The 21,734-nt window shown below is 32.4% G+C and overlaps 1 protein-coding gene across 7 annotated transcripts in view; it reads left to right on the top strand.

Annotated features, from left to right (window-relative positions):
- The first annotated feature begins 110 nt into the window (after nucleotides 1-110).
- LOC124369045 (optomotor-blind protein-like) overlaps nucleotides 111-21,734 on the top strand; it is a 134,363-nt gene continuing 112,739 nt past the window's right edge. For all 7 annotated transcript variants that reach the window (XM_046826740.1, XM_046826738.1, XM_046826735.1 and 4 more), the window contains exon 1: nucleotides 111-874. In XM_046826740.1, the coding sequence (XP_046682696.1) occupies nucleotides 384-874 (491 nt within the window). In that variant the 5' untranslated portion in view covers nucleotides 111-383. The remainder of the gene's footprint in view (nucleotides 875-21,734) is intronic.

Below are 21,734 nucleotides of genomic sequence, written 5' to 3'. Positions count from 1 at the left end.
GGCCCCGCCTCCCTCCTCCCCTCCGTGCGTGAACCCGAGACGCCTCGCGATTGGCTGGTGGACGCTCGCCAATAGGCGCGTCTCATTAACACCCGGGCTGGCGGGAGCGAGTGGCGAGGCGTCAGTATTGTCACGATAGTTGGCGGGAGAGGATAGTGTCCGCGCGTCTTGCGTCTCACCGCCACCGCCACCGCCACCGCTACCGACACCGTCACCGTCTCACCACCGGCATCGCCAGCACCACGCCACGGACACCCCGACAGATACCGCGGCCGAAACAGTGTTAGTAGTGGTCAGTGAGTGATGCCAAGTGACTACAACGGTGACTACACTCCCTCACGTTTATAGATCTGGCTCTCAAAGTGTCGTCTCCACCGGCACCCATGAGGTTCGACCAAGCCGACGTGGTGACCTGCAGCGCTCCGCCGTCGCCCCGCGGCCCCCCGGACACTTCGGCCGACAAGATGGCTTACCACCCCGCGGCCGCGGCTTCCTTCCTGCTCCAGCGGCCGACTGACTTCAGCGTCAGCTCGCTCCTGACCGCAGGCGGCGGGTCGGCTGGAAGTGCCGCCTCCACGCCGCCGCATCCCGGCTACCCGTTCACGCCGGTCGGCTGCTATCCCGGCACGCTGATACCGAAGCTGCCGCCGCCTCACGGGCACCCCTACACGACCGCCGAGGACGTGGTTTTGGCCGCAGCCGCCGCCGCCGCGTCCCACCACCACCACCACCCGGCCATGGTGCGACCACTGAGAGCCATACAACCAGAGGACGACGGGGTCGTCGACGACCCTAAAGTGACACTAGAGGGCAAGGAACTTTGGGAAAAGTTTCATAAACTCGGCACCGAGATGGTCATCACAAAGTCCGGCAGGTGAGCTTGAATTGTTTGACACGTCTTAGCCCGAGCCGACACGGTCTCGGATACTGGTTCTGCTCTCAGCTGTAGGCCTAAATTGTCACTGGTTAATTAATGTACGTTACTAACTTTACAGTTAATAATTTCAGCATAAACACAAATTAAAAAGTTATACATTCAATTTATCCCAAAGTCAAAATTAAAAATGTATAAAACTAGAAATTACATTAGGCCTAAATATATTTATGAGGAAGGTGACAAGAACTGTCTTCCCTTTTTAACTGAAGGATCTGATAATAGTCTGGAAAAGATCCCGCCTTAGCTGTTACTTTTTAATTTTAATGACAGGATAACATTTTCTAAATAACGATTGTCGATTTAAAACTTAAATTAGTTTATTTAATAAGTACTTTAAACTAAATAATCTATTTAAATCACTTAGATAAAAAAGTAGTAAAATAATAATGTAAAAAAGTTTCCATCCATAATTTCCATCATCAGATAATTTATTATATTTTATATCAAACTATTCCGTCACCAAATATGCGTCTTAAAATTAATTAAGAAGTCTATAATAGGCAATACTTTGAGGTAGCCTCAAAATAAAATAAATTAGTTTTTATTAGATGTAGTCTATATTTCTAAAAATATTTCAAACCGTTCGTACCTTGATACGTATAATGTGTACAATTTAAAACATTTACGGAGTTGACAAAAAGAATTATTTAAACGTAAACATTGTAGCCGAAATTAATCCAGAGCTAGCGGTAACCACAACCTGCCGCCCCGCGCCGCACACCGTCGGCCGCGGGAGTCGTAAACATCTGTCTTCCGCCTTTTTGTACGGAAGAAACCCGTTATTACTACCATTGTGGTAATTACAGTGTGGTTACTAGTACATTAAAAAATATATATTCTGTTCAATTAATCATTCTTAAATTAGGCCTTAACATATCGTTACATTATTCTAAAGACAAAACTGTAGACCCTAAATTAAACTCATAAATATATTATTTATTTCAAATTTACTAAAATTACTAATCAAACGAATTTTAAAGATACATAAATATAACATATTTACTTCCTTCCATATACTTTTAACGTCCCAATTTTTTAACTTTTCTTTTAGAGATTTGTTTTCTTCCAACAATTTCAGTTTGGATTCGTTTCTATATTTAAAAATAAACCACAATAGCCTACTGATTAATCTTCAATAGTTTTTATACAAACGTAATACTTATTAGTTATTTATCTTACTTTGTTGTTGATATAATAAAAGTTACAGTACAATTAGGCCTACAGTTACATTGAAGATAACAAACAAAAATTATACTATAAACAAATTAATTTTATTATTTTTAAGCTAAAAATAATGCAATCTAAACCAATATCACAAAATAGTGGTAGTACTAATAAGAACAACTGCATCCAAACTTTAAATAATTTTAAATATATTGCATATTTTTACATGTAACATTTACTGTATAGTAGAAAATAGGTATATTTTTCATTTATAATTTGGTTGCAGTTATTACTGAATTTGTGATGAATCCGCCTATAATTAAATTTTGTAGGCCTATGTTCCAATATAGCAAATTTTTGAGGCTCAAGCATGAATAATGCTTTTTATAAATACTATTATTATACTTCCCAATTGTTATTCGTTGCTGGATTAAACCATTCATAATACCATATTCAAACACATTCAATTATTAACATTTGCCAATCTGTAATTTTCGCATTTCCACAAGGTTAATTTATGTAATTCAGTTTAGTACGTATTACACAAAGACTATGTCTTGTAAAAGAAATATTTGGTGTGTTAGTATTAAATTTTTGCCGTCTATAGCATATAAAATTTAAACACCGTGATCACATTTATTCTATGCTGTGTGTAAATATTTACAACTGTGAATCTCATCTCATTTGATTTATTTTGTTTTTATAAAAACCATAAAAGCATAATAGACATTTTAAAGCACTTTAAATGCTTTAAGGTTTATAAAACAATGAATAGTTCCGCAAAAACTGTCATACCATAATTTTGACTCATGTGGTTTCATGGTTCATGGTCTATAATGAATAGTATACAAATACTTTTTATCAAGTGCTACAAAATGTAAAGTTTAAATTCATATGTTTTAATACATTGAAGTATACATTAAAAATAGTCAGGCTGGTGATTATAGCGCAAATTTTTAACAGTTCTAAATTTAAAATAACTACCTTATATTTATATTACATCTATTTAATTAACATACATTTTATAATTTTTATGTATTGTGTATTGGCTTTTGCTTTGTAATTTACTTCTAAAGAGCCCACAGAAAATAATATTGTTTGTATAAAAGAAGTACCAAATCAACGTTCATTGGTCTCCTAAAGAACTAATTAATTTCAATAATTAAACTTTAATGTGTTAAGGAAGGGATGTTGTCCTACATTTAACTGTGGACAGGTTTTATGTTTGAAGCAATAGCCTATCGGTGTTCGAACGAGAAAAAACTATTATTAAACATAGGATTTATTTAACTTTTTACGTTATAAATTTATTTTAAAGTTTAAAAAGAGGTTGTAAGCAGATTTCAATCAAGGGTGACTCATCTTTACTTTCTGTAACAGCTGCAATCTTTAACCCAATTTGTATAAAACAACATCGTAATAAAGTGATATAAAAAAGTAAATGAACAAAGAGCACTAACATCAATTCTTAAAACTTAAAAGAAATGAAATTAAGGTATGCAGTATCATTACAATACAGAGTTTGTAGCAAAATAAATTAACAATGCAATTTAATGGTGGTTTGATAGTTATTTTAACAATACAGTAAGATCTAGTTTCAATACTCTATTATAAAGTAGTACAACATAATCTATGAATCCATTCATAATGATAATGGAAGTTATGAAGTTAAGCAATTCACAAGTGAGAGCTGGAAAGTAAATTTTTTAATTTATTTCCTGATTGACAGCTGTACATGTTTCATGCTGTAGGTTAATATTTTGTTTCTGTCCGTGGGCATATTTTTGTAGGCTTGGTTATTGATATGTAGCTTCTAAAAGCAAGACTTCCAAATAGTTGAATACAGACCGCCACTTTCAGTCCAAATGAAATGCAAACAAACACTTTAAACCCCCTAATATTTCTCCAAGTTTTATTTTTTTAACACAACGTAAGTTACCGCAACCACAAAACTGAAATAACCTAGATACAAAACAAACACTATACTGTATTCTCGTTATATGCACAAAATACAGCTAAATGTAATGTTCATATTTACATATCCTTTGCCACGGGGCTGGTCTACATAGTCTATTTACGCATTAAATATGACAATATTGGCATACATTACTAGTACTACTAAACATATAAATGTATGAATTCATTTTCCCTCTCTCATAGTTCATATCACTCAAAAAAGTCAAAGAAACCACTATTTCGCCCTTTTGTAATATTTTTTATATAAATAAAATAAAATTAATAAGTACTCAAATGATCGACGTACACAAACAACATAAAAATCTTGCAATGCTGATATATTTTGTTAATTTATATGTTTACCGAAATTTCTAATTATGCAAAGGATTAATTATTCATAGTCGTAAATATAGGTTAGTTTTCAAGTAAACTGTATTATTTTTAGAGATTTAACTGTGTTAAAACCACGTTTTATGAAGTTTAATCTTCTGATAAGGATTAATCCCGAATATGAAAACAATATTAAAAGGGAGCAACAGTAAAGACATAAATTACAAAAAAACTATAAGGGAATATAAAATAAGTAATACCTACGTAATTAATAAGGAATTTAGTAATGTAATTATAGAATGTAATTAAATAGCAATGTTACAGAAAACTAAATTTATATTTTAAAAATGCTTTCATCAAGGATGGATTCACGAAAGAGCTCACATTACATCGACACTAGATAATTCAAAATAGAAATAAGTCATTTATAAATATCGACATCTGTCTTTAATCATCCATAAATAACATGTTATAACATAAACATAACTCTATTTTTAAAATATGAATTTAAGTTAAATAATCAAAAATACCTATAACTAAGAGACTTGTTTCAGTTATGTTAAGAATAAATAAATATTCACTCTACATATAGATAACTAACACGTTTATCAAACAAAATCGTTATCAAACGGCGCTGAGAATTTAGGGTGTTTCTGCCAAGTTTGAAGGATGGCAAGTTCAACCAACAGTTATTTTTGCTCTAAACCCTGTTTTTACACTTAACATAAAAAGCGTGGAAACACAAATACAACCCATTTAAGCAGTCAATTATATTTCAATAAACCACATAGTACGTGTAAAAAGTAACGCCCGCATTTGAGCAAGACCACACCAGCAGAGAGGGTAAACAAGGGCGATTAAACTATTAGTTAAGATCCATCTACAGATAAAACTACTATGAAGTTTTTATATACCTCGATCAATAAATGTATTAACTCAATTATGAAATGTTTCTTGTATCAATTTATTGAGATATCATTTACTCTAGTATATTTCAGAGTAATTGGAATGTATAGACTTACGCGACTATAAGTTTAATTATTTTCTCACTAAACAATTACATAGTGTATATCATATGTTGTACCCAGGATATATTTGCGTTCGTATGAAATCTATCCTTCCACGTGCTCATGGAAAGGATTCCATAACTGTTAGATTAGTTAGGAAACATGATAACCTCACATCGGACAATAGCGTACTCTTCGTCTTGTTTCCACAAAAAATAATTTATTTTTTCAGTTAAGACAAAAGTTATAATCATCAATTGCTTTTGTCATGAAAATATTTTTAATACGGACAGTCTTTCGCTGTTATTGTGTTTAAACGTAAACAGATCATAGATATATTATATTAATTACAAAGTTGAGAAAACAACATTGAGAAGTGAATTCGGAATTAACTTTTGTTAAATTTTATAAAAATAATGATTTAGTTTATATTCAAACTAAGTTTCTAAGACACTAACATATATAAATAAATTTAATTCCTGTGTATCAAAAGTTATGTAAGATTTTACAGAATAAAGTAGTTTTTTGAACCCGTAGTTTAACCACTCGATACAACACTCAACTCAACAATCACTACAACTACAGAACTATTATGTTTGTATTATTTTAGATTGTTTTAAAATCTTGTGATATATAATATCTACTTTGTAGGTAAAAGTTAGGTAGTTTTAGAATTTGAAATTGGTTAACCTTCGTTGAAATATATGCTTTGATTATTAAACAAACAAACAGTTTGAAAATGTTCCTTTAATACCTTCTAAAATAGGCTAGTCAAATCATAGTCAGGTTTTGAAATTGAATTTAACAGTTAATTCAGTTTGGAAATGAATTACTCTGTAAAATTAGTATTATGACCGACCCTGAGTATCACGCAACAGAAAATCTTTAAGTGTTCTTCAAAGAAATTGTTGGTTGATAAATTCGCTTTCCATGCATGCCTACATGGACAAGTTGGTCAATGGTCATAAGAAAGATTCATTGGCGAGGACAAAGTCAAAATCAGTAATTACCTTTATGCCATGCGAACGCAGATCTTTGAGACTTTTACAAACACACGATAACGATAGTTATTATGACAACACGACTGACTATCATATTACCGGTTGTATCATATAAGTCCCAACCACCGGTCGGTGGTTATATGATGATTTCGTTGGTGTAATCTCGAGTCGATTTCTCACCGCTAATACACTCATTTAAAAAATTTAAGATTTTTATACTATTTTACTGTGTAATATCTTAGAAATAGTAGCGATTGTTACAACAGAAAATTGTTTGAGTTTTCTTTCTGAATTAAATTAAACTAATTTCGATAAAGATTCCATAACAATATTTATTAAGTTGGATAGTTGCACATCAAGATCTCGGTGCCTTCTTATTCATTTTGTACCTTTTACTGTAGGGAATTCGTTCGAGAACAATAAAGTATCATTACAGTTTGGAAACTGATTTTTTATCTCTAAGAACAAAATTACAAACCAATACTTTCCGTATAAAATAGTTCCAATAACACAAAAGAGATTATGTTTAAATAATCCACATAAATGTAAGCCTACTTCATTCATCTTAGTCTGATATAGTTCCTTTTAGTTTGCTGAGGGGTTTTCACTTGACAGTTTTCTGTTTTATCAGTGATGAAATATTATTACTCTGTCTGAAGCTATATATGAAATATTATATTCTCGCGATGTTAATGGGATGTGATGTGGTGTACAAAATTGTGCTTACCAAAGCCATTGAAGTCTCCCGCAATATTCTATAACTCCTGATCGTCAATTTTGGCGAGTATAACGATGGATGAAAAATACAATTTTGTAGGCAGCTAGAGATGTTTACGTTAAAAATCATTAAACAAGAAAGAAATTCAGGAAGTTACAATATATATATGAAACTGGGTCTAGCTCATTACAAACTATTTGATGTAGAATTGAATTATATTAAACATTTTATTAATTAGTTTAAAATATATTGTAATTCCTAATTTATTCATAGTTCAAACTTGCATTCCGATTTGAATTTAATGATTCATTACGAGTTTAGAGTATTGTTATCAGATTATTGACTTGCACTAAAATGTGTACAAAAAACCAGTAGGAATTATTAAATAACCTTTTCATGAGGGACCATATTTTACACATGGTGTAAGTCCAATGTTTTGAATGTTTAGTTTTCAAAAAACAATATCTATTGTTGAAAATAGGCTTAGAATAGCTGCTTTATAACTGGTATATTAAAACTATTCAATAAACTACTCTTCTGTTCACCAAGCTAGATTGTATACAGTTTGGATCAATACAAGGCCCGAGAAAAACTTCCCCGCATTAAAAAATAAAACATAACATTTATAGTATGTCTACAATTATTTTTACTTTGAATTAGTACTAGAAATCAGTAACGCGTGGGGCTATATTCATAATCGATGAGAAACACACTAGATTATTTTTATGTACTGATTGCCTAGTTTGATTTTCTTAGGTAATGATATTCTAAACCATTATGCTTACGTTTAACATAAGTGAATGTTTTAGTTATATTTATTTATAGTTAAGAAACATCATTTAGTACAGAGAAATACTGATATAAAATTTCGAACGAATTTTAAGAAATTATATACTTCAAATTGAAGCACTGTACACCTAGATGTAATTTATGAGGATACAATTTAGATACACTCTTTAGATACAATTTGATTTCGAAACTTTGAAAATCATACATTAAATCAGTTTAGTAAGTTGTACATTCCCCAATAGAGACTGTTATTAATCCTATATTTTAAGTATTAGACATTTTTCAATAATATTATAAATAAGTAGTCCGCAATAACTGTTGGTATTACAATAAGGCACTAACTGTGATTGTACTGAGTTAAAATACGTTGTGTATTTATGCATTTATACCACTAACATAACATAACGCTACATTACCTTTGTATGATAGATGAACGAGACTAAAATATTAAATTAGCAAAATCTTATAAGTTATCAATTTTATAAATGCAATGAAATAAGATTTAAGTTATTATATTGTACATCAAAGATGATTATGACGTAAAGGTCTGATGATTTTGTTTTGAGAATTATAATATTTATAATAGTATTTTGTCACACAGATGGGTGGCCCGTTCAACTTAAAATATATAACATTGAATCAAATGTTATATGTAATAACTACACACGCATTCAAAATTAATTCAAAGATCATAGTTCAATGAGTAAAAATAATGTTTAAATTAAAGTGAGCGAATATAAATCTTTTACCAAGAATAAAAGCAGTATTGGATATAATTTTAAGTGCCAAGCATACTTTTGAACTATTTTTAACTGTTCTGCATCGTTAGTAATTTCATATTGTCATTACCGGTCGAACGATTTTGACCTCAACGTTTATACAATTAAAACATTTAACTGTGACATTTGGCATAACAATATGCTGATGCAAGGTTTGTATTTATGTAAAAGTATATCCAAGTACTAGTAGGTAGTAGGTGTGTTTAGTACCTACTGGATAGTTAGATAATATTCGGTATCCCCCATAATTCAATTGTAAGGGTAGCTATCTATACAAATAAAATGCCTTTGTATTTCACGTTGTAGTTAAGTTACAATTTCGGTTACCAGCGACTGGATTGTATAATTTGTTTATATATATATATATATATTTGAACTGGTTATAAATTCATCGTTGCAAATGTGAACTGTCGGTACGCAGTCAGTAGAAACTTGCACGAGATATTTTAGAAACTTCAAAATGACGACTGTTTAAAACACAACTCTAGACTTACTGATGACAATCGAAATTACGAAGTAGATTTAATGCACATATTTGAAACGTATGTCAAATCAACATATTATTTCACAAAATGTACACTAGATAGCTGACCGAAGCTGAAGTAAGAACATGCTGAGAATCTTTCGCTTAGCTAACTTTATTTACCCATTACTAGTATTCTTTTTTATTACATTTGGAGATATCAACTTACAACTTATTTATTGACTTGTGCTAAAAACAGCGTTATCAAAATTAGAATCGGTATTTAGAAAACTGATATTACGAGTACATATATTAAAAAACTATGATAAAACAGAAATAATAAATAATTTACTGTTTTTATTTTGTACTCTGCTTTTTTTATCTCTTAGTTTGGACTATTATTATAAGGCTAAAACTCATAATTTTAATGGCGAATAAACGCAAATTAATGTACATACGTTCATAGTGTTTTGAAATATAGTGTGAGCTACATCGTGAAATCATAATTTATAGTTAATTGGCACCAATATTACCAACTTATGCTCGCTCATTGATTCTGTTATGTTACGATATTGCAAGGATTCATAACAAGCTTTATAATAGTTGACATTACAGGAAAAAACGTTACATCGCACATTTCATACAGGTTTTTAAAATATTACTTCAAATCGTTTATGTCTATTTTCTGTATGCTTCTACAGTGAGAACCGGGTTAAAAAAATTATCTTAAATATTATTTAAAAATGGAATTATCCCACATTTCTAAGAGTCGTAAAATGTGCCAAGACGTCAAATGGTGACATTGGCAAAGTTATGCTGTCCGAAGATACATGCATGTGTAAAGTAGTGCAGCACGGTCAGTCAGAGCTGCCGCTGTAGCCGCCGCGCGCCACATCCGTACACGTCGCTTCGTCACCACCCGGTGGTCTGCGTCCGCCATTTTGTTTCCACCAGGAACCACTCCAAGGCCTGCCAATTCCTTCTCTTATTTTGAAGACTTTGTTTTTCGAACGTATAACATTTTGTTAACTACCGCTTGAATTCAAGTCTATATTTTAAAGAAACTTCGGTTATAATTGTATTAAAAAATAATCATAAAAAATTAATCTTATACATTTAACAAATGTGTAATATGGGCTACCAATTAAAGTACAGAAGGTAATAACACCGTTTTTATTTCCCATAGAAACACAGATGGATTTTAAAACAAATATAAAAGAGGAAACTCGATAACCTTCACTATAATTTATATATGTATGTATGTATGTATATATATATATATATATATATATATGTATATATTTGTATGTATATATATATGTATGTGTGTATATATATATATATATATATATATATATATATATATATATATATATATGTATATGTATCCAATTTTATTAAATACAAATTAAATTTACAAAGTGATTTCAAATGGCGAAAAATTGGGGCTATATTTAATTCATTTTCCTTATGTAAAACTTAATATATGTATACCGTTCTTGTAAAAATTACAATTCTGTTAATTTAATAGTTTAACTATGCATACGTTGCTGCCCATTAAGTTTTTGTTTCCAATACTAACAATAATTTATAGTCAGTACAACAAAAGTACATATTACCAAAAGTATATAAATCTACGTAATATTTTCTTCGTTCATTATTTTAAGCTTTTTCCGTAAGCCAACGATCATATTTTTTTATAAAAGAAGGGGTGATAATATCAGTAAATTACTTGCACAAATATAGAAATGATCCTAAGAAAAGCTCTTTGTTTTCCAGATATTGGTAAGTAATTTTAGAAAGTCACCGACACAGCTATTTTAGGTGAATATCTTACGTACCAATGTTAGAAAACTATAATTTACTGAACTGTATTTTGAATAAATTAGTTCGTAAAAAAATTATTTGATTTTTATCACAGTTTTCAACGAATCACAGTTCCTGCAAAGAATTACAGTTAAACGAAACGTACATATTATTAAACTTAAAAAATCGTTTAGTACTCACTGTTTTTACAGAATAATAATGCAAATTATAACTTGCATTGCTTTATATTGTTTTATAGTGTAATAAAACCTAAATAAGATATAAACACGAACGTCTGGCAGCAAATATTCTATTTTCATTTCCACTACAGTGTCTACCATTATTGTTTTAAAAACTTTGAAACAGACGTTATGTATTTTGATAGAAAACAGGCGTGATATAATTAATATGAAAATCGACCTACAGGTTTACAGCAAGTGATGGACTTTATTATAAACAACGTCGGTTAAGATGTATTTACCGAAATTTACAACGTGAAAATTTAAATATTCATCGATACAATTTACAAGCATTATGGAATAAAAAGAGCAATGAAGAACTTGCACTAGGTTTCTGAGTACTCTATAGCATATACAAATACCATCATAAAGAATACTTCCTAAGTATAGCACATTTATACCTACTGCCGCAAGTATTACGCTTACAATATTATTTTAAGTCTTCACTGGTATGGATTTAGCATACACCAATTATGAAAGTAATCATCTGCTTTAACCATTTTCGGGGAATCGCCGGCCTTTTCTACAGCCGTTTTCGTTTGTCAAATGGTATATGTAGTCCGTAGTTCTAATGAAATTTAAATTTTACGATTATTGTCTCAAAACCCATAAAACAAAAATTCAGCGACCTCGGGCTTGAACTAAGGCCCCAAATTTCGCCAAATTGAAGTGTACACAAACAAACTCTTTCTGTTCACTGGGGAATATCTGTGGCAAAACTCAAATTACATATATACACGAGTCAAGTGAATAAATAACAGTTAATTCAAACACTTTGGAATGGATTCATACGTGTTTCCTAATAAAAAGGTAATTTGATAAATACAATAAATTCTATCTAGTTGTAGTGCAATATATTTATAGGCTGCCCACTGGTCATTGGCATTGAAGTGTGGTTTGCATTCCAAATAGACAGGTCTTAAAGATTCCAGAGCAAATATAGTTTTTAGCAATATGCAGTTGTTAAATTTACAATAGTTCCCAAATTATTATTGTTACAAAGTGCGAATTAAAGTAAAAAAGAAAAGAAAACATTATAAAAATAAAAATCCGACTATTTAAATTGTATAATGTTTTGAGTTTTTATAGTGTTTTTGAACTGCGTATATGAAGCTTTCTTTAATATATTGTAGGCTTAATGACCATTGTCTATGAAGGAAATTTCGAGAAGAGAATAAAGTTATACTTTACAGGCTGCACAGTCTGAGGACCGACTGTAATAGGTAATCTTGCAGTAATTGGCAGCCTAAAAATTTTTACAGATTTAAAAATAACTATAAGGTGAATATTTGGAATTAGCTATTTTAGCTATAAATTAGCTCATAGTCAACTGTGCAGATTATAGGCTAAGAGTTCAAAAACATATTTTTGCAGATCCCCATGTGAAAAAATATGCTCAGTGTCACTATTTAAAAATCCAAAAGATTTCATTTCCGGATAATTAAACCAACCCTTTAGAACAGAAGAAAATTAAATGGATTTCGCAAAATAGAGAACCGACATTGAGAGAATGAGTTAGCAATTGTTAATTTAATATATATATATATATATATATATATATATATATATATATATATATAAAATCCATAAATGAATAAATTAACCGAAAGTTGACTGCAGTAATAAAAGGAAACTTATATCATAATTGGTTCAAAAACAGTACTCCATTTAAACATGATGAATCAGTAAGGTTGATTTAAGACTGAAAATTTTCCTCAGCCTTTCCAGGTATCCAAACCATCTTATTTATTTAATTTTCTGAAGGTTTCCATTTAATTATTTAATTTTTAACATTTGCGTTATAGATAACATATCGGAGACCAATAAAAAGTCTAATATATATTATTAAGTGCACATTTAATAATACTATATTTCATACTTTTATGTGTACAAGCGCTCATTACATTTAACTTGAAAAGTATGGTTATTTTTTACAGCTTGAATCTCCCGTTTCCTTTAGCTTGAATCTGTCCACGGAATTATGCTATGGCTTAAAACCAAATTGACAAACACGAATAAAAGGCACAATCCCACTCTGAATTGAATTGCATTTCTGTAACATTTATTAATTTATATTTTTTAACTCCCTCAATTGATTTTAGTAGTGCCACTGTTGTTACTTGTAACATTACGAGTGACAGCTTCATCCCTAATCGCCAATATTCTAATACTGTATAGTGTGTATAACTTATGTATCTCAATTTACAACCAATTTCTAAATATTGATGTGGCATCTGAATAATCTACAGAATTCAAACTAAACTTTTTTAATTTTATATTTGAAGAAAAATATGGCTATGACTTAACGAACCAAACTAGATTTTTTAAATTTTATATTCGAAGAAACATTTGGCCATGACTTAACTTACATATACGGGTGTCAAAATAAAAATACTTTAATATTATGTCCCCATTGTTGTAGTTTTGTTTGATTAAATAAAATTATTTGTAGATTTTTTTCAATATTTAGTATACTGTATTTAGTAGGTGCTTTATAGGAATCTTCAACGAAATAAAAATGAAGCATAGTTTAATAGATCGCTAGCTTAGATTAATAATTCCCGTATTATAAAACGTTAATAACTTAAAACAGTCACCAGTTCATTACGCTACAGCGTAATTAAGTGTTGTCGATTGAACTAAAAATAATTTACCTTTAACATCAAAACTGTTGAAATAACTTGGCGCAACCACGACCACAGAATCAAATTTAATCACGTAAATCGGTTCGCGCACGAAACCCACGACACAAGTGAAGATTGTAAACAGTTCGGTATCCGGGGAATACAAAATTGCAACGTGCGAGAAATGAACAGTGGGTCGCTGGATGAGGGGAGACAATTCAATTAAATGTCATTGATAGGCTGATGTAGCCTAACCCATCCCACTCCAGCCCGACCGTACACGACACAAAACCGATCAGCAATCAGCAAATACACGCCGGTCCTGTGTCACCAGTCAGGCCGCATAGTAGCAGCACATCGTCGACCGTCATTACATCGCATAAACCATCCTTCACATGTTCGGGCTCGTGTTCATGTTCATGATCGAGTTCCGTTACCGCTAAACCGTCCTTTACACAGTCGACAGTTCATACACACTGACTAGTTCAGTTAGTGCTCGGTGGGTCAAGTCGCATGAACAAGTTCATCCCTATATTCGTGTCCAGAATATTTATGTGTTAACTAAAAATGTACTGGAAGTCATATGTTTCTAGAATTATATATTTTTATCTAGATATTAGTTCAAGTATAGCTGGTGAAATAATTATATTTAGAATTTTCTGCAACTGTTTATAAAAAAGACATACCTACTAGGGCAGGAACAAATAAGTAGATTACGTGCTTATGAAATCAAATTTAAATGTACCCAAGTTATGTAATATTTGATCTATATACATTGGCTCAATTTAACGCCACATACCGGTCAATAAGAAAATAAGATACATTGTAAGAAAATAACGCTGGACTGGACTTCCGTTAAAGAAACCATTTATTTGTGATTGCTGTTGAAAAAAAACAGAAACAATATTGAGAAGTAGCGAAATAGACTGAGTTATCTCTCTTTCCAGATCTGTAAGAATTGTTTTGAACTTATTCTACCTACGCTATGATCACGGATCGAGCGGAACACCTGATCAAGTCGTGCCGTAGTGAAAAACAATTTTCAAAGACAATTACTATATACAATAACTACCAAATAGATTTAACCTGTTATTATTATTATAAACTTAATAACCTGTTAATACCATAAAACTAATTTAATCGAGGTCAAATATCGTATAGTGGCCGAAATGGATTGACTGGCGCTTAGCAACGGTTAGTAATAGGTTTCAAATTGCTCGATTTAAGTGTCTAAATTATACATTTGTGGTTTTAATTAATTTCAGTATAATGTTTGGTATTTGTTATTTCTTTTAAATATCTATAAAATAAAATGTCTCAAAGCACAACGCAAAAATAAAATAAATTTTAATTATAGACAAATTAATAAGGTTTCTTCTAAAAGTAATATAACCCTCTAGGTTATGGAAAAGAAAATTATGAACTGTGTAGAACCTGAAATTAGTAGAGACACGTTTTATTCTGTGATTTCATTTATCAACGATTAGTTGGATATTTGTGCTAGTTATGAAGTATCACAGATTTACCAGCAGTCATGACACAATAGTAGTATAACTCAATAAATTCGGAACATTAATCTTTATTTAAACGGCTAAAAGTAAAAAAGTGACACGACTTATTAAAGGTCTGTATGGTTTGTGACAGACTTAATGTATCAGTAAACAAATGTAGTCACGAAGAAAGGTGGAGAGAGTAGAGCGCTACAATGATTAGAGTAGGCAAGGCCCAAGCTCCAGAGAATTGCTACATCGCATCACGGTGAAGACTGATGTAGAGAGTAGAGATCTACAATGACTAGAGAGTAAGCAAGGCCCACGCTCCAGAGACTGGAAAAATCGCAGTACGGTGGACTCAAGTAGAGAGTAAGGGATCTACAATAGCTAAAGTAAGCAAGGCCCACGCTCCAGAGAATTGCTACATCGCATCACGTTGAAGACTGATGTAGAAAGTAGAGATCTACAATGACCGCTGTAAGCAGAGCTCAAGCTCCAGAGACTGGCTACATCACAGCACGGTAAAGATTGATGTAGAGAGCAAAGATCTACAATGGCCGGAGTAAGCAGAGCTCAAGCTCCAGAGACTGGCTACATCACAGCACGGTAAAGATTGATGTAGAGAGCAAAGATCTACAATGGCCGGAGTAAGCAGAGCTCAAGCTCCAGAGACTGGCTACATCGCATCACGGTGAAGAGCGAGCATTGTCTCTCTCTTGTTTTTCGCCTCGTTAAATACCAATGTTAACACAGACACAGAATTGATGCTAAGTGCTCTGTAACAAAATAAATAAGTATAAAAAGGTGGAAACGCGCTTCAAATGATTGGCTCCGCTGGCCGACAAAAAGTGCAGCCCGTCCGGAATGTATTAATCACATCTTGTTCACTATCAAATTAGTAAGTTGCGACTGCGGCCGACCGGATTGGCTGCGGATGGCGCCATGTCCGCGTGCTCGACCAAATTGTATGTACAATCCGCATTCGCCCACACAGGCAAAAACACGGCTTTATTTATTATCAATTCTGAGTAGCTTTTGTCCTTCGACTGTCCAATGAAAGCGGTTTGGAAAAACAGTGGTCTGTCTGCTCTCGCACCGTTTCTGACTCCAAAACGGACGTTCTCGATCATGGCGCTCTCCAGTATCGGTTAAATTTCAAATAAACTCTCGTCCGTTTTAATTTTATTCTTCGATTGAAGGATTCCTTTATCTACAGAAAATCTTAAACTCGAACATGGAATATTGCGCTTCAAATCCAATCCATTTCGATGCAATAGATACCACAGTTACGTAGCTCTATGTGATCCAGTTGGATGCAGGAGATAGTATTTTCTTTTATTTGATATGGTAGTATCGATTCCCTGCCTCTGGCACACTAAGAATATAGTAGTAAACCGGCACACTGCTTTGACTTACAAAGTCCCCAAAATCAATTGTCTCTCATCGATTTAAACCTCGTCATCAACACGTATATTGGATAACCACAGTTTATGGGAATGTTGCTTCACAACTTTTCAAAAAATATGAACATATTTCAATCTATCTTACCGTTATAAGATGTTTAAAATGTTCATAAACTGTTTATTTCATTGTCACCGCTCCATCAATTTTAGGAAAGGCAAAAATGCTAGGGTTCATCTTGATTTTGAACGCGTGAGGAATATGCTAAGCTATAAACCAGAGTAAATCTGATTTAATTTGTAATACATTTGTAGTTAAGTAGTCATATATTTTTGCAAGGTATCCTATTTTAAAGTTTGTGATTAATACGCATCTAAGTTCTTTATAAAATTATCCCGACATCATCGGTTGTTATTTAATCAAAATTACTGAGTATTTTTACAAAATGATAAACCCAAAACACTACCCTGATAAATTTGAATTTTTATTACTATCACAATTTTAAATATTATAGTTTAATGGAAAATATGTAGCGTATTAAAAAGTATAGTATGGTTGTTTTGTAAACTATGTAACATAATTAATTTCCACGTTTGTCAATGAGGTGGCAAAAAGCTAGTCTAATACCTTTACTTTCCCTTTACATCATGTATTTAATATAGTAAACGCCTCGTGTTTATAATGTTATTTCATACTTCTGATATCTTACAATGTGATTGTAACTGCAACATGGACGACCTTTCAGTAAATGGCATTATTAACCTTCACGATAAAATTACGTGTTTTATTCCTATGCGTAAGATACTGGTATGAATAAAAATCAAATCCTAATAAAAAATAGCGCTTTCAAATAACTTAATACGTGTTTTTCTATGTAAGCACAATCTTGGGACAAACATAACTATTTTACAAATTATGATTCTTATGTGCAGACAAATAACAACATTAAAATAAATATTTATTCACTTTAGATAATATAAAAGTATGCAATTTTAATTTTTGTTGGTATTTTGGGTACAAGTTGCTTTTAACTCCCTAATAAATTAATTTTGTAAATTTTAAGAATGTACTACACAAAAAAACTCTATAAAAAATATACAACTTAACATTTAGATCAAAATTACCGTAACATACACTGTCTATCGCCCTGATCCTTCCATTACGGTTTATAGATAACTTTTGCAACAACATGGAAAGTATTTATTTAATTTACTATATCATTTTATTCCAAAGTCTACATATAATGAAATTTATAAAATGTTTCCTTACATGATAACATTTCCTTATAGTTATGAAGATGGTTCCTCTTGGATTCGAATTTCTTTAACCGATTCATCCCGTTGTCTTGCGTAGTATAGATTAATTTTCATAATAGTTTTTCGTTACAGAAAGCAAAATTGTAATAATTTGTTCTAACCTATAATGTCCGTAGTCCTTAATTTCCTCCATTCAATTGCCTTCATATCGGTAATTTCCCTCTCTAAATATAATTAACAATTTCAAACGAGTTCCGAAATATGCTGTGTTACAGCCTAAGGCATGCAATATTCTGTGTTATCTAAATATTAAGAATATTACCGTTTCCTAAAACCAACGGTCTGTTATAGAATTTATCTTCTCACCCCAACCATATTATTACATTTTTGCTTAGTTTTGTAAATTTGATTTTTTATTCAAGTTCTAAAATGCATCCTCAGGTTGTTGAGATTCGCTCTGTTCTTACGAAAACAAAATTTACTTCGTTTGTCGTGTCTGTAGAACTGTATCTGAACGCTATTATCCTGTTGTCTTTCAGCATTCTAGTCTAGAAGTTCCCAATCAGGTTGTAATATCTGTATTCCTGAATGTGTACGCTATTTTCCAGGTGTCTTTCAGGATTCTGTACTCGAAGTACATAATAAGTTTTTTGTTTATGCAGTCCTGCATCTGAGCACGATTATACAGGTGTCTTTCAGCATCTTGTTCCCAAAATACGCAATCAGTTTGTAGCTTCTGTATTCCTGCACCTGTACGAAATTTTCCAGGTGTATTTCAGCATTCCTTTATCAAAGTACACAATCAGTAATACTGTGTCTCTGTGATATTCTGTGTCTGTATCTCCATTCTCAATGCCCCACTCTGGGTGTATTCTCGGTCATCGACTACTTGATAATCCTCGCTTGGTTGCGACGGAGATTCCAAGGACATTGATGTAATTCTTTGAGTGTAATAAGCCAAAGGTCGCACCGTATTCGGAAAATAAAACATTGCATTTTCTAGACTAATTTTCTCGGTATTGTAATCTCAAATTGAAAGTTTTCTGTACATTTTATATACAATTTACAATTAAAAGTATAGAGTCATCCATTTTTCAGTGGTGCTTATCTAAGCGAAATGTTCTTTAAATGCAGTGGTGGTCGTGTAGGTCAAATATGATCACCAATAATATGTTATCTAAATAATTTTAGACATACACATTAAATTAAGCCTTCGAAAATGTGTTATTATTAAGGTAACAAATGGGACAGATATTAAACTGTGTATACGTACATATAACGTCTTAAAAGTCCGTAAATAATGAGAGAAATTCGTGCCAGTTCATTCTACATTGTATTTAATTTCAATGTTAAGGTAATCATGATACGAAAATAAAACATTATTTTTGCTCTAATTTACATGAAACTATTCTTCTCCTTCATTTTAATTTTGAATCTTGATGCACTTTAAAAAAATACTGAATGTAAATAATTATTTTGCATGTTCCTACATAACAAGTCCCCATCAACAATTTTCAAACCGAATACCACCGCCACGTCGGATCCAATTAAAAAAGCTGCTCCCAGCAAAATTTAATTATGTTCTTTTTAAAGTGTCTCATGTATGACATTGGTGGTGACATAACCTTCATTAATCTGATTTAAATATACGTTAGTACTCTGTTTTTTAGTTTTAAAAAGTATATTCCTTTTCTGCTAAATTAAAAACTCAAGATCTACACGACATAGCTTCAAATAGTAGTTTATGTTGCATCGAAATAAGTTCCTGGATGTATCCGGTAGCTGTTTGTTACGTTATCGGCTAAAAACGTATCATCCACGAGTACATGTTAGAGGCGAAAGTGCATTTGGGCAACAGTACATAATAATCCTTTTGTGTATCGTTAATCGTATATAAACTTTATTTGTGACGACTCTCCAGAATTTACAAATATTTTATTAGTAATTCCAGTGTATTGTTCAGTGACGGCAAATCTATTATTGTTGTCGACTTATGTTGACGCATAAGTTCTCTTTAGTCACAGGTATAAATTTAGTTATTTATAATACCGGCAATGGTAAGCCAAGATGCACAGTGAATGTCATCGTGGGTGGATTTCCTGTACATTCTTGGAGTATATACTCCCGGAGTATATGGAGTCGTTTAGCGGAGAGGCTGTAAGACGCACTGTTTTTGTAAATTCAGTTGCCCGAGCAAACAAATGTCGCTAAGAGATGGGGAGCCTTGCTTAGCACTCCCCCCGCACCCCCATTCCTTGGCCCTCTCACATTACCCCTCGTGACTCTTCACCGTTCGCCGCCCCTCACCTTCTTTTAGTTTCCCTGGACCCCCATTTCTTTCTCAAGGAGTACGTTATTGCCTTCTGAAAATTGGGTGTAACAATTTTTGATAATTCGAAAATTATTGTCTGCATTTGAACGTGAAAACTCTATTTTATAGCTCCAATACCAATCTATTTGCCAACTTTACTGGTCGCACTTATTTGCCAAATCCGTTAGACAGCAAAATGCATCAAACGCTACACTGAAATATTTACACACTTATTTGATATCAACAATACTACAGTACTAGTGAATTATGTCAACTTTGTCAACAAGAATGTAAAAACACAATTTGATTTATATTACGGCCTAAATAAACCGGTTATAGTTTTAAAATAATTGTAATTTATTTTAAAATTTATAAAATAATGTAACAATTATACAATTGTATACAAAAGTAGCATTTAATATTATTTCATAAAATGGTTTTGTATTGATTGATGTATCGTTATATTAATTAAAGGACGTTTTCAAATAGTTTTTTGTTACAGACAAAATATAAAAACTAAAACTTTTAGAATAAATTATTTAGTTTTAGCGTTGTTTGAATATTGTGTTCTTTCTTAAAAGAATACATTTATTAAGTGATATTGAAAAACAATTATCCCGTTTAGTTTGCATGGTTGTGTTTTTATTCTGTACTTATTTTGTTTTCACCTATGTTTAACTTCGACTACGTAGGCCCTATACAGTTATATAGGAGTAAAAGATTTAATAGATACATACACATAAATAGATCAGATTTAATATCAACGTGAAAGTTTTCAATTTCTCAATATTCTTTTCTTATATTTATTTATGCACACGTACGACGTGCATGTGAACCATCCACAAGATGTTTTATCCGGTAAGTAAGCGACCCAAGAATATTCTCAAGCATCGTTTATAACGAGATCAGCGCCCCTGGGTTTTGTAGCGTTCACAAGAAATAAAAGAGGTGTAAATATTAGCCGAGTCGTCTGACAGGTTTGCACTGTTTCAAGAAACAATATAGGATAGCGATACAAGCACGAGGAGAGAGTGAGAGAGAGGGTGGAAAGTGAGGCGTTGACATGGGCCAGGGTGACGCCTGACGGCCGCCGGGGATGATTTGACAGCCGACAGCCGCGCCGAGGCCGCTCGCGCCGGTATGTCATGGCGTGAGCTCATACGAAATTACTATCGATTTTTCCGTATATCGAGCTATATTTATTCAACATGTATACAAATGATTCATGTAAAGAGAACGTTAAAAGGGAGATATTTTGCTGACGACACTTGCCTGTGACAGGACCGTGCGATGTTTTTGACACTGCCACGCGAGACAAACTCACTGTCAGACTTATCTTCCTTTCCTCTCAGACTCGGTGCGATTTCCGCTCTCTGGTCTGTTAACCGTCCTGATCTTTAATTTACTCTGTGCACCGTCGCTCTTAAAATTTTACCCAGATATAAGTTTTATCTCAGACA

Source organism: Homalodisca vitripennis, chromosome X (genome assembly GCF_021130785.1).
Source record: "Homalodisca vitripennis isolate AUS2020 chromosome X, UT_GWSS_2.1, whole genome shotgun sequence".
Classification (NCBI taxonomy): Eukaryota; Metazoa; Arthropoda; class Insecta; order Hemiptera; family Cicadellidae; genus Homalodisca; species Homalodisca vitripennis.
The sequence above is the reverse complement of the archived record's forward strand: the minus strand, read 5'-3'. Positions and strand labels throughout refer to the sequence as shown.